The sequence below is a fragment of the Barbus barbus genome (assembly GCF_936440315.1).
Source record: "Barbus barbus genome assembly, chromosome: 10".
Lineage (NCBI taxonomy): Eukaryota > Metazoa > Chordata > Actinopteri > Cypriniformes > Cyprinidae > Barbus > Barbus barbus.
Window position 1 is genome coordinate 25,924,542 of NC_136738.1, and position 15,162 is coordinate 25,939,703.

The 15,162-nt window shown below is 35.3% G+C and overlaps 1 protein-coding gene across 1 annotated transcript in view; it reads right to left on the reverse strand.

Moving 5' to 3' along the window:
- Positions 1-3,466: 3,466 nt before the first annotated feature.
- Positions 3,467-15,162, reverse strand: part of LOC306876230 (glucosylceramide transporter ABCA12-like) — a gene marked incomplete at its 5' end in the record, with an annotated part of 37,729 nt that continues 26,033 nt past the window's right edge. Inside the window, 13 exons of the mRNA XM_079427239.1 lie at positions 3,467-4,370; positions 4,728-4,865; positions 5,189-5,294; positions 5,457-5,549; positions 6,209-6,312; positions 6,662-6,796; positions 10,028-10,178; positions 10,323-10,432; positions 11,136-11,340; positions 11,465-11,718; positions 12,346-12,505; positions 13,389-13,504; positions 14,343-14,520. Of these exons, the coding sequence (XP_079283365.1) occupies positions 4,269-4,370; positions 4,728-4,865; positions 5,189-5,294; positions 5,457-5,549; positions 6,209-6,312; positions 6,662-6,796; positions 10,028-10,178; positions 10,323-10,432; positions 11,136-11,340; positions 11,465-11,718; positions 12,346-12,505; positions 13,389-13,504; positions 14,343-14,520 (1,852 nt within the window). The 3' untranslated portion in view covers positions 3,467-4,268. The remainder of the gene's footprint in view (positions 4,371-4,727; positions 4,866-5,188; positions 5,295-5,456; positions 5,550-6,208; positions 6,313-6,661; positions 6,797-10,027; positions 10,179-10,322; positions 10,433-11,135; positions 11,341-11,464; positions 11,719-12,345; positions 12,506-13,388; positions 13,505-14,342; positions 14,521-15,162) is intronic.

The window sequence follows — 15,162 nt, forward strand, 5'->3', positions numbered from 1 at the left end:
CATTCACGGGCCATACCCCCCCAAATGAGTTACTGTGCCTCCTCCCCCTCCCCTGAACATGAGCAAAATTCAAAAGTGAAAGTGAAAACCGAGCACCATCGAAAGCAATTGCACCCGCTTTCAGCATGATTTCGACAGCTGCAGGCCCGCCCTAGAAATATAAACGTGCCAATTTTATATGCTCTGGTGCCAGCTCTGGTTATAATTGGTATTTGATGTCATGATGCAAAAGACTTGTCTTACTTGAGGACTCTGAGGGGTTCAGACGGGACTCCAGTTTGCACCACCATGCAGTCCTGAACAAGATCTACAGGACAGACCACATACATACTTGATATGGATAGGTGATATAGTGAGGGAGAAAAAAATGACAAAAATTCATATTTATAGAAATGTATACATAAAATACACAAGAATATTTATTTGATTGCTTATTTTAATATATTAAAATAAATATAATTACTTATATATATACACACACACACTTTAAATAAATTATTTTTAATGTAAATGTTTATTCTCATTTAAATATATAGATACATTAAAAATAAATAAATTATAATATATGATGCAATTAAGAAAATATATGGTTTCTGAACGTGAAAGATTAAATATATAATATATATATAATATAAATTAAAAATAAATAATATATAAATAATAATAATAACAATTATAGCGGTGGCCAAAATTGTTAGAACAGCTGAAAATATTGACCTTTTTTTGCCTCCAACACATGATTTCATTTCATAATGTTTATGAAACATGCAGATAGTTGCTCTGAGCACAACAAACAACAGATGAAGTACTTTTAATATTTGGCATGTCCACATTTTGCAGTAATTACAGCAGCATCTCTCTGGCATAGTGTCAATATATTTCCTGAGAATTTCAACACTAATGTTATCCCATGCCTTCTGTAACTCAAGCCAAAGGCTTTCCTTTGAATGTACAATAGATCTGTTCAGTTTATTTTCCAACTCACCCCAAATTTATATATACTATATGGACACCATATGGTCTTTGAAAGTGATTACTGCTAACCAAGGTACCTTTTAAATTATCCAAATTAAAGTGATAATAACTGTGCAAAATATATCCATTTGAAACAATGGCTTTGTAATTCAATCTGTATTTGTGAAGAAAAGCCCCATTTTAAGCAGCCAATAGTATAACACTGCATTTTTTATTAATTTATTACTAAAGCGTCCTTTCTTATTATCTCAGTGCAGTTAAAAAGGTTGTGCTACTTACTGCAACACAAAATCTTTATTTTGAGTACTGAGCACACTCACATTTGTGAAGTCGAATTTTGGCTTCAAAAGGGCTGTGAAGAAACAGCTTTCCCTAGAAGCTCATCAGTCTATTGTTCATTTGAGAGATAAAGGCTATCACATGTACCACCGCCTTGAAAGAAGAAAGCAAACTGTATTTTACCAGGACAGAGACTGAAGTGGACAGCCCAGATGCACAACACTGCAGAAGGCAAAAATAGCGAGAACTTCAGGAACTTCAGCGTCTCTAGCTTGACAAACAGTGATGCTCTGCTGGCAACTTCAATGAACAGCACACACCAAACACCAGTTTCATCTGCAACACTGAAGAGAAGACTCTGAGGCGCTGGCCTTTTAAGAAGAGTTTCACAGATAAAACCACATCTGAAGCTAGCAAATGTGAAGAAAAGGGTAGAATGGGGAAAATAAAACTGGATGGTAAATGATTAGAAAAGAGTATTATGGGAAGGTGAATGCAAGTTTGAGATGCTGAAAGTCAATGAAAAAGGCCCTAACAAGCCAAAAACAGCTGAAGTGCTGCAGAAAGCGTGAGATGAATCATTATATGAATATCTAGTAAACTGAATGCTGGGGTGCGCCTGCTTACAAGGTTGCCAAGTTTTCTAAATAAAACCCGCCCAATTGCTACGCAAACCTAGCTTTAAAAATCGCGTTCCGGGAAATAAAATACACGTTTTTTGGCGGGGCTCCCCTGGTAAAATATTGCATAAATATTCGGCTAAATATCACTTTATTGGGGTCGCTTCATCCCGTGGACATAAAAAACTGGGGCAACAGTAGTTAGCCTAATTGCGCCAGAAAATGCCAACTTGGCAACACTGTCTGATTTACTGTGGCACATTGAGGATACTTTGATGAAAAGTAACTAAAATAAAGCAATATACAGAGGTTAACTCGTATTAATTTAATTGAGATTGCAATGTTTATTAAATACAGTTCATTTGACATTCTATGTCATAGACCAGAAAACGCTGCAATTTATAAATAAGCCACGGATTCAGATAAGCATTATGCGAATCAATAAAATCAATGGCAGCGACAAACATTTCTAATTTGCTTTACCTGCAAAATATATGTTCAAGGCACATCGGCTCTCTCATAAGGGATGAGCTGCAAAATTAAATCAAAATGACTTGGACTGGGCAGTTTTTGGCGTCTTCAGACTCCAGAACCAGGATGTCTGGACTGCTTTCATTATGAAACTAAAGCATAGCTGCCATTAAACACAGCATAAAAGCGCCTCTCTAGTCCTGGTTCATGTCACAGGATTTGACTGTATGACAGAATTATCTTTCTTGATCTATAATAACAAAGCAAGAGAGCGATCACAGTATTTCTTACAGACTTGTTTTGAAGTTCACGCCAAGAACGCTGGAAGCGAAGGAGCTTCGCAAACTTTCGCTCTGATTGGTCAACTGGGACTATGACGTGTGCAGTGCAGTGCTTTACTTACACAAACATAAAAGTTCAATAAATAGCATCCAAAACGTTTTAAAATAAAAACTTCTATGAATAATATATTTTATCCTATATGTACTGTAATCATACATGAATAAATGCATTACATCAAATATTTTTTCCAATAACTTTTATTTTATATTTTATAAAAGCATGATGTCTTGATCATTTTTAATTATTAGAGTTAACTACCATAGGTAGCGTGTGACTAATTTATGTTACAATAGTACAATAGTGATTTTAATCATTTCCATTGTAATTTACTTACTGTAGGTTATAATTCAAGTACAGTTTCTAACCCTATACCCATTTCAGTCCTGAAGATGTTTTATGTAAATTTGCTTTTAAAATGTGTCTGTATAATATAGTGGAGATATTTAGCTTTTTTAATGCTATTATGTGAGGGGTTCAAAAAAATAATAATTATATATATATATATATATGTGTGTGTGTGTATATGTATGTATGTATATATATATATATATATATATATGTGTGTGTGTGTATATACATATACATATATGTGTGTGTGTGTATATATAATATAGGGAACACAGGTAGAGTATATGTATATAAAGGGAAAAGACAGAACATGCCTGAAATATGCCTGGATAGTTCATTTCAACAGCGCTCAATTTTCTATGCAAAGAAATTGACATAACTCATGACAAAGAACCAATTGCACTACATTCAATAAGACAAACGCTCAACAACTGCATATGAAAAATTGCTTTAATGTAAAAATAAGCTTGGTACATTTTTAAAAGAGGAACTGTGCCTTGAAGCAGACAGAGGAAAGGGCCGATGAAATATTTAGTACATTCTTGCACAAGAGATGGGCCTTCAGAGAAAATATTAATGAGAGTGAAGATGTGCAGACATTGAAGAATCATTTATATCTTGGAGCCAAAAAGGTCTTTGTGATTTATATCAACTCCAGACAAGAGCTGCATCGATGCAGCTAGCAGTTTAAGAGGATGGACTCTTCACTCTGCATACATATTTAATTCTGTATTGAGTACCACATTGTTGGTTGTTTGTGTAAATGACTTATGTTTTGATTAATATATATATATATCCGGTAGAGCTAATAAAATTTCAAACAACTTAGTAAATAAATGACTTCATTTTCTTTGATAAGCAGCAGAGTTGTTTGATGACAAATGAAAGACTAATGGATTGCATCAAACTATGTAAACTAATTTAGACTTTTTGCATATTAACCCTTTTAAGGTAATACAAATAGCAACAAACTTCCATAAGATGTTCCTTTAATGTTGAGCAATATTTGAACCCAAGTTTGGAAGAGCAGAAACAGTTAATTAACATGATAATTCATATAAACTATTCAATAATGAGGTATTTGGCGACTTCATTATTCAATACAAAATAGATTTTTTTATCTTTCATAAAAATCACAACATCTAAATAAGATATAGCCTATAAAATATTTCCTATGCATTAAATTAAGATCTTTTTGAGGTTAATTAAATCCCATAATGTGCAAGTATTTCATCAGTCCAAAGCATTGTACGAGTCTAGACTGTCATTGTCCGTTCCTTCAGTGACTTCCTGTTCGTCTGTGTCCGTCTTCCCCATGGCAAAGTTAATGAAAACCTAAGGAGACAAGTCAAGACAATCGTTTAGTCACTACATCACCACCTGTGTCTCTTTTCATTTCTTTCCACTTCCATCTTTGCTTCCTGGCCACTAAACATTCAAGAACTTCTCGCTTGTTTACTCTTTAATTTGTATTTTGCTCTGTTCCCCACACATTGACTTCAAAAGGTATACAATATAGTGTAAGGACTACTTTTATGTGTCTGTTAAAGCTTGACAAATCACTATGAACTGTAGTTGTATGGAAAAGAGCTGTGTGAAAATTCTTCAAACAAATAGATCTCCCTTTGTGTTCCACAGAACAACAGCATGAGGGTAAATAAAGAAAGACCAAAAACATCTCATGTATCTTACCTCATCCAGAGTGGTCTGGCTGACTGAGAAGTGTTTGATTTGCAGTACAGCCTTGTTGGACTCTAACAGACCAAAGATTGAAGCCACACCACCGGGAGCAACAGGCACGTGGTACTCCACCATATTTGAGTGATGATCCTTTATGAACAGAACATATACAATGTTAACTTTTAAAATCCACTTTAAGTGCTCACATCATAAATTTGTAAGATTTTCTTCCCTCTTGGGGCTACTAATAATGTAAGCATCCCAAAAAACAGGCATAATTAAATTTTTATGTCCATTTCCACACTCTGACCCAATGAATTTGCTGTTTTAATTTTGCTGCTGTGCCTTCAAGACTTCTACAGTAAGTAAACATCCTATTTCTATTTGAAATGAGATACGGCATATTGCCGTCAAGTCAATATACCGTACTGTTCAATAACTCCAACTTCATTATGATGTGCTCTGTTTCTCACCTTCAGGAACGTGCTGGGGAAATTCTGCTGCATGAAGTTACTGATCATATCTACATCGTAGGAGGCTCCAGCTAAGTACATCTTCACCGTGAATCCTTTACCAAACCTGTCAGACGAACAGAGATTATTTTATCACCAGGGACAAAATTATGAAGTGTCTGCAGGAGATATCAGGCTCTAGAGTAACAATAAGTGTGGAAAACAAAAGGAGACGTGAGAGAGCCATGGAAAATAATTGGTAGGAGGAAAGACAGGATAAAGCACTGACCTGTTTTTGATGTGCTGTAGGGAACCAAGACATCTGAACTGTCCTTTTACCATTATAGCCAGACGGGTGCAAAGGGCCTCACACTCCTCCATGCTGTAGGACACAAATACATATTGCTGAAACTCTCCATTCAACTTTCTAAAACCCATAAAAACTGACAAAAACTTTCTCTAGAAACACACCATACATATTACAAACAGAATAAGATATACATAGCGTCTTAGTATATAATATATCACTGTCTTCAAACTTCAAACTTTAAAATCAATTTACAGTTTCAGGCAATGCTTAGCAAAGCCAGTAGTTAAAGTTTGTCTTAAACTTTCATTTTATCTAGTTTCCAAAGATAACTGAATACAGAAGCCCACTATAAAGGAAAAATGAAGGAAAAAAATACATACATATATACACACACACATATACATACATACATACATACATACATATAGTTTATATATACACAACTATTTACTACTATATACATACATACATATACTGTATATACTTAAAGATATTTATTTCAATAAAATTAAATAAAAATCAGCATTTGTTATAATATGTAATGTTTAATTTTCATACAGTTATGTGATATTTCTTCAATGCATATATCTAACATCTAAAAGAGCGTTCCTTAGTACAATGACAATATAAAGGCCAATTACTTTCTTAATAAAATTATGCTTAATATTTTTCTCAGTGCAAATAGGTCTGTATACAGTACATGACAATATTTAGCCAGAAAATATCATTACCTGTGTGATGTCAGGACCACAGCACATTTGCCCATCACTTGCTCAGAGATGATCTTCCAAAGGTGACGTTTGGAACGTGGGTCCATTCCAGAGCTTGGTTCATCCTGAGAGGTTAGAGGAGACATGTACAGTAAGAAACATGTGGGATGTTTCTCTGCGCTTACAGAACAAAAGAAAAACCTAATGCAAAACCCACACACTCTCCAGGTAAATCATGCAATGCACCGCAAAATTTTAAGTCAGAATAACTCATATGCTACGAGACTTTGGCCAAACAGCACACCAACGCATTTCAGAGGTGTTTGTAACAAGTGTGCAACATTTTACCCATGTAAACCCCTCTGAGCAAACACTCAGGATAACATGCAATACAGTGATTTATAGTGTAGCTGTATAATTTACTAAACAAAAACTAGTCTCAGCTTGGCAGGATAATGTGAATTTTTTGCTCACCAGGAGAAGAATCTGAGGGTTTCCAATCAGGGCCAAGGCTGTCGACAGCTTCCGGCGTGTTCCGCAACTGTAGCTCTCACTTGTGTTGTGTCTATGGTAATCCAGCTCCAACTTTTTCAAAAGATAGTTAACAACCTGGAGAGAGAAGACAGCATGTTAATAAGAAAGCAGATAATTTGATCTTTACATTTTCTAATGCTAAATATTATATTTTTTACAGCGAAATATTACAGTAGTAATATCTTATTTTCCGAATAATAATAATAATTATTATTATTATTATAAACAAGCACAGCAAACCAAGCCATTATAAATTGCGATTTTAAATCTGAAAAATCGCAATTATATTCACCCCCCAAATCAAGCAACCTTATTTTAAAGCACGTTCCACACTTATAGTTCAGTCATAATTTCCCTGCAATTTATTTTTGATTAACAAAGCAATAATTGTCCCCAAAAAGGCTTAACAAGTTGTTCTAACACATTAACTGTGTGGTCTTGACACCATAATGAGTCACTTTGAATAATGTTTTGATTAAATGTCTGTTGACATTTGACCCCACACAGAGCATGTCATGGTTTCTGCATTCATTTAACTAATTGGATTCATACATCAAAGGATCCAAGTAGACATTCTATGAATTTAAATAGCCTCTCATAAACCTGCAAGAAACCATTAAGAACTCTCCGTGTAACAGGGGTTATATGCACCTACAGATCATCTTTTTGGGTCGGCACTGTACTGCACGCTTCCCTCAGGACATCAAAATTTACCAGCCGTTTCCCCTAAATCCTCAAATCCAAGTTAATGGGCCAAACCGCAAAAGCCATTTCAAAGTTTCAACAGCTTTTACACGAAGCCTTGGTAGACAAAAGATGACTGATGGTATTGATAGATAGTGAAATCAATTCCTTCCCTGCCCTTTTTATGCAAGGGTAACATCATCATTACAGGGTGCCGGTTTTACTTCATTTATGACAAAGTTGCACTTTGTATTAACTTTTCTTAAAGATTTAACGGGTTAGTTGTGTCATTTCAAACCTGTATGACTTTCTTTCTATTAACATAATTATTGTAGTATGTTCCAGCAGCTCTTTTTCTTCCAATGAAAGTGGATGGTGACCAGAGACTGTCAAGCTCCAGAAGGAAAAAAAAGCAGCATTAGTCAAATATGACTTACATATTGCTATTAATGTTCTTAAAGGCTTCTGAAGCTTTATGTGAGAAACAGAACAAATTATTCCCTGAAAATATTGCCTTTTGTCACCATCCACTTTCACTCTATAAACAAAAGCAGCATGAACATTCTTCAAAGCATTTCCTTGGCAGAATGAAAGTCATAAGCTGTAGGTTTAAAACAACTTGAGGTTGAGTAAACGATGAATTTATTCAAATGTAACTACTGTAATCAAAAACTGTAGGTGGCAAGCTTCATAAAGCATCTTAAGTTTGACTTTTATCTACAAAGGGACGCCCTTTTCACAATGTCTGTGGAAGACTGTGAAAGATCACATGCAATATTTGAGATTCTTTTTCTGCAGGCAAACCAAGTATCCTGAATTAAGTTAGAGCTTGACAGAGAGGTACGTGCGTGTTTGAGCCATGTGCTCATAACGTCATAAGTGTGTCACAGTTTCTGATCATAATGGAGTTGATATATTCAGTTCAAACATAAAGCTTCTTGATCAAACTATTGTGCGGATGCAATACAGAGAAAACAAACAAACCAATGTGATTTATCTTCTAAACAGTTGCCCTATGTATCTTCAGTGATTTAGCTGCTGAGAACAGCACAGCAGGTTCTGCATTACAAAAACGTCTTTGAATCTAAAATTTGATTTCGAAGCTCATTTATTCCACACATTTACCTTTTTATTGAACCTTGGTGTCTTTTCTCATATTGACATTGCTGCTGCTTTATAGAAGCAATCAAGCTATGATTCACTGTTATACACATCAAAATTTAACACATTCAAAAAAAAAATTGTTTCATAAAAACTCTATTTCAACTTGTATTCATAATAAGTTGCTAATATGACATTGCAACTCTTTATGCAAGCTATATTCCCTCAGACCAATGTTTTAATCTTTCGGAAAACTGATAAAGAGTTCACATCTGCAGCCAAAGGCATGTTTTACAGAAGTGCTTTTTACCAATAATCCTGAGAGAATGCAAGATTAATTAGCTTCCTCATTAATCAATATGGAGGAGAGCCAACCATTTTCTGTCAAATGCAATTTTCGGACTATAGTAAACTAAGATCTATTCGTATCTTACTGAGAAGTCCAGCAGGGATTTCTGGGCTGGTCGATAAAAAACCGGTGAAGTTAGTTAAGAGTTAAAAAGCCTGGTGGTAACAGCAGCATCTCAATCAAAATATATGCTGGTACTTTCAAAATGACTGTTAAACCTCCATTTCCTGACATTTTTACGTGTGTGGCAAGACGTTATCAGGCTAGAGTACCACTTGACGAAAGACTGATGCAAAATGGGTTCTGACATGATTTAACAGCTGTCTGTTTCACCTCATCTCTTGCCTCTCATTTCAAATCATCAAACTCTATTAGCAGCATACATTTAATGTAGTTGCACATAATAAGGAATGTCAAAAGTACCAGAATTTCCAAATCAAGTTGATGTCAAAATGTAATGATGTCAGTCTTTCTATATTATTGGCAATGTACTGACTCAGTAACTGACAGTTGACTGCCTTTAAACTTGTGCATACATGACTTTTACTTTAAATTAAATTTGCTTATATATGCACAGCATACTACTGTTCAAGTTTGGAGTTGGTAAGACAAAGTGTCTTATGCACACCATGGCTGCATTTATTTTATCAAAGATATTGTAAATACAGTGATACTTTTAAATATTATTGCCATTTGAAATGTCTTTTTTCTATTTTAATATGTTTTAAAATATAATTAATTGATCGCAAAAGTGAATTTTTATCAGCCAATTAGTTCAGTCTTTAGTGTCACATGATGCTTCAGGAGTCATTCTAACATGCTGATTTAGGGCTCAGGAAACATTTATTATTATTATCAATGTTGAAAAGAGATGTGCGGATTAATATTTTGCGGAAATCATGATACATTTTTCAAGATTTGTTGATAAATAGAAAGTTTAAAAGAAAAGCATTTATTTAATAAAAGTATTAATTTATTTCAAAAACTCCAAACTTCTGAGCTCTTGAAACTGGCACTTTGACTAGTATCAAATACTGAAATTGAAGTACATTTTTTGACAACCATACACAGAGGTATCATCACAACAGAAAACATGCACTTTTGTAAGTCACTTTGATAAGAAACTGGCCTTGGCCATAACGAAACAGACATTGATATAGCTGTGACCTTACCCGGTCAATCTCCCTCTTGGAGATGCCCCTGATGCGGGCGTAAAAATAGAGATGTTCTTCTCCAGTCAGGAGGTCATCCAGTGCGTCCACCTGGGGGCAGTAACCAATGTTTATGCCCTCTCTCCTGCAGTCTATGATGTCAACCAATCTCCTGAGGACACAGGCCAGGGAGATTTATGAACATGCAATGAAACCAATCACAAATGTCCAGTAAAAGAGTCTTGAGTGCATTAGAAAAAGATGGTGAGCAATGGTAAAATTTACAGATCAAGTTTTTAAAGTGGAAAAAAGGTACCCGTCAATGTCACGGATCTTGGCCGAGCCATCAGTAGGGCTAATGTCTCCTGTCAGCATCTTGAAGGTAGTGGTCTTTCCTGCACCATTGACTCCCAGCAATCCAAAGCACTAAGGAAGATATTGACCTTCCATTCATTTACATTGAATGTTTTGCTGCCATCGATTATTCTTAAGAGCTAAATAAATCTTCTATGAAAAACCATTCAGAGTTATAATGAAGCATAGGCCAAGTGCCTTGAACAAGACTTTCTGGGAATATAGCTGCATTTCCCATCTGTGACCACATCTACATGCACATTTTCAGATAAATAACACATTGTGGTTAAATTATTATTGCTCAGCTCAACTATTAATAATGGTACTTATAAAAACAGTTTTTGCTGCTTTTTATTTTTGTGGAAACCATGATACAGTTTTTTCAGGATTTGTTGATGAATAAAAAGTTCAAAAGAACAGCATTTATTTTAAATAGTAAGGGCATTTATAATGTTATAAAAGATTTCTGTCACTTTTAAACAATTTTATGCATCCCTGCTGAATGAAAGCATTAATTTATTTTGTTGCTTATCCCAAACTTTTGAAAGGTAGTATATCACGGTTTCCTCCAAAATATTAAGTAGACTTATGAGACTTCAGCTCACCAAGCATTAAAAAAATTGTAGCTACTCTAAACTTTTGACTGGTAGTGTGTACTTCATATTAAGGAAGTAAAATGTGTTGTGAATGCCAATTTATGTTTATTTTAATACTGGAATTTTCATGTGCATGTAAATGCTCTCATAATAAATATTACTATGAAAATAGCACAGACCTCGCCAGCTGGGATGCCCACAGACAGCCTCTTCACCGCCTGAACCCGCTTGTTCAGGTTTTGGTACACCTTAGACAGATGGTTAACCTGCAGAATATCGGCATTCGCATCGCCACAGTCCACACGCAGACGTTCAGCCACCACATCTTCATCTTCATTGGGGCTATAGCTCTGAACAACGTTCTTCTTCCAGCAGACTAACCATCTATGAAGAAATACACAAATGCATAACAAATGTAAAAATTGTACACTGCACTACAAAGTAAAATTGAAAAAAGTAGCTCTGTGCCAGCCAGTTTGAATCCATAGTGCCAGAGCCTCAGTTATACCTGACTTTGCGAAGGAGCTTCTTGTTAAGTAGCAGACGAAGCGTGAAGCAGATGAAACCCTGCAGGAACATGGAGATGAACATCCAGCCCAGAACATCCATGCTGAAGGGGTTCTTATAGGCATCCACTCCAAAAGCGCTCAAGATCTGCACCTGCATGTCAACCCGTGCCAACTCCATCAACCCATTACCAAAGCTGAACTGAGGGAAGACTAGGAATATGTTGCTCATGGTACGGTACACATTCTGGATGCTCTGAAATGGACAGGGAAAGCAAGTTAGAGAAGGAAGAATGATGTGCAAAGCTACTCAGGTCTACTAAAATGTATATTATATTATACAAAAGTTTGGGGTCAGTAAGTTGTTTAAATTAAATTTGAACTTTTATTCAACAAGGATGCATTAAATTGATCAAGTGACAGTCAAAACAGTTGCTAATTATTTCTATTTAAAAATAAATGCTGTTCTTTTCAACTTAATATTCATCAAAGAATGATGAACAAAATGTAGCATGGTTTCCACAAAAATATTGAGCAGCACACTGTTTTCAACATAGATAGTAAGAGAAGTTTCTTCTAGTGCAAATCAGCAAGATTTCTGAAGGATCGTGTGACACTGTAAAAAAGAAACACTGTGAACTTTTAGAAACTAGTTCCAGTTTGTTTTGCCAATTATATATATATATATATATATATATATATATATATATATATATATATATATATATATATATATATATATATATATATATATATATACATACATATATATATATATTTTTTTTTTTTTTTTCAAAAAAAACAAACTAGTTTCTTTAAAAAAAAATTTTTTGGGGCAAAATGTGGCATGGTTACGTTAAAGTCTCTCTGACTCTTCTCTCACCTGGTCACCCTGGTTGAGCTGACCCAGGAAGTAAATAATGGATGTGGAGATGATGGTGTTGACACTGATGAAGAGATTGATGCAAACATAACCGATAAAGGCCATCTCTGTATCCTTGAATACTGCAGACAGAAGATACATCCAAGGGAAAGTGGAGAAGCTGAAAAGAAACCATGAAATCAATGTGGTAAGTGGCAAGCTTCAAAGACACATCTAAAGAGAAGAATTTCAACATGGAGGAAGACAAGACAGCCATAGTAAGACTTCTGCTTTGAGTTTAGCAAAGAAAGAGAGAATATATTCCACAGTTGAGCTAAGAGACCAGAAGATAAATGAGTTCATCTATTTCCTCTTCGTGAAGCATTCTCTCTCCTCTTCAGCTGCACAGAATGATCTCCTTTTTTATTCATTACTCTTGGTGATTGGGGTGGTGGGGTCAAGGAAGAGGATGTGTTTAAACCGAGGGGGTACCGCGTGTGTGTTTATGTGCACGTTCCCTGGCCTGTGTGCGTGTATTGTTAGTGCTGGAAAGTCCTCACCGCTCAGCTAAACAAAAGCAATTAAGCAGGTTGAAGAGAAAGTGGTTGGATTGCTGTGATGTGTGGTTATTTATGGGCCGAGAGCCGGTGAGCTCACAGGCGGATGAATGCGGGCCAGACTGCTGACTTCACACAATGAAGGGCCTCCCAAGCAGCCTGGAGCTCTGAAGCCTAAAGACTGACTGTGAGTGGCCTCACTGCTCTCCACAATGCAATTAACTGGGTGACGAAGTGTGTGAAATCGCTTCTTCAGAGCCCAGGCCTTGCAGGAAAGCTTCGAGCAGCTCTCCTTTTTATAGCACAGAGCCCGGTGTTTACCTGAAGGACGACGCATTAACTAAAACTTCTTCTTTTGCCAATGCTGCGACGTGTAGCATTTGCTGAATAATACATTCATGAAGCTCTAGTGCCTTGAGGACCTGTCAGCTCTGAGACGTTCTAATGAGACGTCTGTCTTGTGACAGGAAAATCTCTGGTGGTAAAGGGACTCTAATGTATGCTGACCCAAATAACACCAGCAGAAGTGTGACCGCGCCGAGGTTCTGCCTGTCTGTGAATGCTGGGAGTTGGAACGCTGCTATCATCGCCACCGAGAGGACCACGGGAACCATGTAAAGAGCCTGCAACAGCATAGAAAAGACCTTTTAAATACAAACAGTCTTATGTAATCTGCATATTAAACACTTTTGTTAATTTATGTTTGTGCGTTTGGCAGATCCTTTCATCCAAAGCAATTTTTATCTTAAGCTTATATATTATTAATGAGGATTAAATAAAGGATTTGGGATATTATTCATATTAAATTAATTACATCATTAAAAAATTATTAATCTAATTAAAAAATGTGCACAAATGGTAATTGTTGTTCCAATTAAATCTGCGGTAACACTTTATTTTAAGGTGTCCATAATACAGAGTAATTACCTAGTTAAGTACTTAGTAGTAGCCGTTGTACTTACATGAAATAAAATGTACTTACCATGTAACTAAGTTATGGAACAGCCTGTACTTACAGTTTGTAATTATATACATGTAATAGGCAGCTACTTTTACACATATGTAACAGACTGAGTCTGTTACACAGCAACTTATGTGACCAAAAGATTGTTACATGTGTTGCAGACATTATACAACGTAATTATAAATGTAAGTACACAGGCATAAGCTACTTAAAATAAAGTGTATCAAGATTGTACTTCAGTGTACTAGTAGCGGTGTAACAGACTCGATTTGTTACATATGTGTAACAGTAGCTGCCTATTACAACAGCTACTACTAAGTACTTAATTAGGCAATTACTCTGTATTATGACACCTTAAAATAAAGTGTTACCCTGCATATCATGTAGTCTGGGTTGTAATTTCTTGTTCATGGTTTTTGGATTGTTTTTTTTTTGTTTTTTTCAAACAATACAATATATCCCAAAGGCTGAAATTGAATCAACTGCTACTGAAGTACCATATCAAAGAAGAAGTTGATGATCCAGTAGAATGGTTCGCTGATGCCAGAGATCTGTTGGAGTCTCTTGGAGCCTCTGTGATGTTCCTGAACCTCATAGATGACAAAGCTGGCAGTCATGATGGAGTAACCGGTGAGGACACAGATTGCAACCAGGATGCTGACCAAACCGCCCACCCTTGAGGAGACAAAAAGAAAGATCCCAATCTTGAAGACATGGGCTTGAAGACAAGTGATTTGAGAGTATCTGACCTTATGTATCTACTTATGTGATCTAGAAACAAAAAATATAAATTAAACATTGGTTTACACTGGTATAATTATACAAATTTATAAAATATATATTTTATAGTTGCATTTATTTGATCAAAATGCAATGAAAACAGCAACATTGTAAAATATTAATAACTCTTTCTGTTTTAACTGTTCTTTCTGTTCATAATCCATTTTAATAATACAGGGATTCACTGATAACAATATATATTTATATATTTTTATGAATTTAATATAACATTTTAATATTTAATATAAATTTTTAGATTATTTATATCTTTTCATGAATTTATGCTGAATAAAAGTATTAATTTATTTTTTTAAAAACTACATTTTACTCACCCTAAACTTTTGAATGGTAGTGTATATTTATTACATGTCATGCGCCAATAAATTGTTCAATTTTAGACCTAAAGTGTAAAGTAAATAGGTACATATTCATATACTTTATACACACACCAGCATAGCAGAAGATGTTCTGCGGCAATGGTCAAGTGCAGTGAGAGACATTTTAAATGCATGTCATGCAGTCTTACCCTTACAATAC